The sequence below is a fragment of the Cervus elaphus genome, chromosome 1 (genome assembly GCF_910594005.1).
Source record: "Cervus elaphus chromosome 1, mCerEla1.1, whole genome shotgun sequence".
NCBI lineage: Eukaryota > Metazoa > Chordata > Mammalia > Artiodactyla > Cervidae > Cervus > Cervus elaphus.
Genome location: NC_057815.1, coordinates 92,230,974 through 92,234,770, shown reverse-complemented (window position 1 = coordinate 92,234,770; position 3,797 = coordinate 92,230,974). Strand labels below are relative to the sequence as shown.

General features: G+C 39.8%; 1 protein-coding gene across 1 annotated transcript; it reads left to right on the top strand.

The window, feature by feature from the left end:
• On the top strand, positions 1-3,454 carry LOC122702783 (olfactory receptor 1086-like). Its single transcript, XM_043916620.1, has 2 exons — positions 1-902; positions 3,367-3,454. Exons 1-2 carry the CDS (start codon positions 1-3, stop codon positions 3,452-3,454), a joined length of 990 nt encoding a protein of 329 aa, XP_043772555.1.
• Positions 3,455-3,797: the final 343 nt, after the last annotated feature.

The window sequence follows — 3,797 nt, the reverse complement described above, 5'->3', positions numbered from 1 at the left end:
ATGAAGAATGTCACCGAAGTAACATCCTTTTTACTGAAAGGCTTCACAGACAATCTTGAACTGCAAATCATCTTATTCTTCTTGTTTCTAGCAATTTACCTCTTCACGCTGATTGGAAATTTAGGACTGATTGTGTTAGTCATTGGGGATTGCCGGCTCCACAGCCCCATGTACTATTTTCTGAGTGTGCTTTCATCTGTGGATGCCTGCTATTCCTCAGTAGTTACCCCCAAAATGTTAGTAGATCTTATGTCAAAGAACAAAGCCATTTCCTCCCTTGAATGTGCAGCACAGGTGTTTCTTGCTGTTACTTTTGGGACCACAGAGTGCTTCCTCTTGGCTGCAATGGCGTGTGATCGCTATGTGGCCGTCTACACCTCCTCTGTATTCAGGCAGCATGGGACCCAGAGTCATGTGCCACTCACCACTGCTTCCTGTGTTGGTGGCGTCTTGCATGCTTCTGTACACACCGTGGCTACTTTCAGCCTCTCCTTCTGTGCCTCCAATGAAATCAGACATGTCTTCTGTGACATCCCTCCCCTCCTCGCTATTTCTTGCTCTGACACTCACACAAACCAGCTTCTGCTCTTCTACTTTGCAGGCTCTATTGAGATAGTCACTGTCCTGACTGTCCTGATCTCCTATGGTTTCATCCTGTTGGCCAATCTGAGGATGCCATCTGCTGTAGGGAGAAGGAAAGTGTTTTCTACATGTGGTTCTCACTTAACTGGAGTGTCCATTTGTCATGGTATAGTTCTCTTCATGTATGTGAGGCCAAGTTCCAATTATGCCACAGATCATGATATGATTGTGTCTATAATTTATAGCATTGTGATTCCAATGCTGAATCCCATCATCTATAGTTTAAGGAACAAAGATGTAAAAGAGGCGATGAAGAGAGTGTTTGCAAAAAAATGGTTTATCAGTAAAGTACATTTTCACAGTAAAAATGAACTAAAAATATCGAGAGTGATGTTATATACCATAATACCAAGAAGATATGATGAAATTGTTTTGTTTTACCTTATTAATGCATTTCTCTTCTTCCTGGATATTTTAATATAAACATCATAGCTAACCTTCTATCTATGTTATATTTAAATGCAGAAAAATTGTATCATCCATTTGCACCTTAGTATTATCCTATTGATAGAGGTGTCCACATACACACTCACACACACACACACACATGCACACACACCTATACATGTTTGTATGTAAAAACATGCTGATTGATATAACACAAACACACACAGGCATATGTAGATGTAACTTTTCTTTAGCATATTATGCATTCTTTTCTTCTTTCATCTTGATATAACTTGAATGTATAGTCCCTGTTGCAGTCCTTTAATGGACTGGAACCTGGTGGTCTGGAGTCGCCGATAAGAAAGTGAAAGAGAGAAAGAGGCTAATATTCCCTGGGTTACGCAGAAAACCAATAAAGCCCTAGGAGAGGGCTTGTACCATTCACGTAGGCACAGGACATCCTCTCGAAGAGGTCTTGAAAGCCCGGGCAGGAAAGTGAGCTCAGCAGGCTTCCGCGCTCCAGAGAATTAGCCAGAGGGTGAGAGAGAAAGAGATAAAGAGAGAAAGAGATAAAGAATGACACGGGGACCCAAGTCTCTGATGGAGCAAGGGTGCTTTATTCAACTCTGTGTGAGTATATATACTGTCTACAAGGTAACTTCTTCAGCAAAGATAAAGATCAAAAGACCAGACTTACAAGTTACCAAGGAAACAAGCAGTAATAGAGGTCATAAAGCCAGAAGACAATCCATATCAAAAGAAAGAGGGTCGTAAATAATTGCTTTCACCGTATGGAAAAGCTAATGAAGGAGATCCATGCATACATTCCATCTCATGACCTCAGTCCTGGGAGCAGTGTGCAGCTCAACTCCTTTCTGTTATCAGGAACTGATAAGGAGCAGAGGGCTCCTGAGAGATGGAAAACAGCACACAGGAATCCTACTGTTAAACATTCCCTGACAAGTCCCCAGTATTCACAATTGTTATTAACATTATATCTAACTAGCTTGATCAAATGCCAACTGGTAGCAAACCCATAGTTCATATGATCCCATACCATGGAGTCATTGGTATCTGAATTCATTTCAAAGCATTCTGATCTATCCTTAGGTTTATTCACTGGCAGCTATCTAATCCCGGTCTGTGGTTTGGGGACCATAGAAAACGTGTTCAAATCCCTGGTGTTAACTACCATGCTTATTTGTAAGGATGCATTTCTTCCATTTTTTGTTATTCCATTCAGAGCTTGAGTGCTAAACAAATCTTTAATTTCTCACAGAAAATAAAGTCCAGGCATTGACATTTATCAAGATCACACATAAATTAAAAAATGAGAAAAGACAAACACAATTCAGAGAGTAATGTATAACTGGCCTGTGTATTCGGCTCTTTCCACAACTGAGTCCCAAACCATTTTTATGGATTTGATTACAGGTCTGGTGCTGACTCAGATTTTAACTCTCTTTTCCTTGGACCATTTCAATTCTGATATGCCCCTGCAGAAACCCCCACTCCTCTTGCTCAGGCCCAAGAACCTCATTATAGAAGAGTCTCTCCTACATGCATGTTTAATCCTTGTTTCCAATAGACCTCATTTTCATTGTGAGGACATGTGTCCTTCAGAGATAACTTTAAGATGCACTGTTATCCTTTCCAGGTTTCTCTCATTTGAATTTATTAATTTAATCACAATTTTGCAAAAAGTCATTCTCTGATTAAAGGAACATCCTTATTTTTAAATCCAAGACAATCTTTTGAGATTTAGAGTCCAACCTAATGATACTTTTCTAAATTTGGATTAAGTTTAAATTATAATTCAACAGTTCTTGTGCAGAACCCTCCTACCTATATTACCTGTATTTGAAAGTGCTAGTAGCTCAGTCATCTCCATCTCTTTGCGACCACATGGACTATAGCCTGCCAGGCTCCTCTGTCCATGGAATTCTCTATGCAAGAATTCTGGAATGGGTTGCCATTTCCTACTTCAGGGGATCTTCCTGACCCAAGAATCGAACCTGGCTCTCCTGCATTGCAGGCAGGTTCTTCACCATTTGAGCCATCAGGTAAGCTGTTATTATATTTATTCCTATGCAATACCTCTGCTCTTATTTCTCCTGTTTGGGATACTCTCCTCACTGCTGTTCATATGGTTTCTTCTACTAAATATCAAAACTAAACCATGTTCACTGATATTAGTTATAGTTGCACATCCAAACTATGCAGATATGTTGTTGATAGTGTGTGTGTATGTGTGTGTGTGTGTATCATTCGGCATTGAAGAGATTCTTAAACATAATTCACTATCACAAAAATAAATTTTATGCTTTAAAATTTTAGTTTAAAAAAAATAAGCAAAAATGTAGGGGAAAACACAAGCCATAAACAAGACAAAATAGATACAGTTATGCATCTGTTAAATTTATAAATAATGGACTACATATAGAAGTATGTACATAGTATGTACATATAGAATAAGTACATAGAATTATGGTTTCTCACATCATGCTATGGTAAAGAATTAGCCTGCCAATGCAGGAGACACTAGAGATGTGGGTTTGATCCCTGGGTCAGGAAGATTCCCTAGAGAAGGCAATGGCAACCCACTCCAGTACTCTTGTCTGGACACTCCAATGGATGGAGAAGCCTGGTAGCCTGCAGTCCATTGGGTCACAAAGAGTCAGACACGACTGAGCAACTTCGCTTTCACTTTTCACTTTCATGCATTGGAGAAGGAAATGGCAACCCACTCCAGTGTTCTTGCCTGGAGA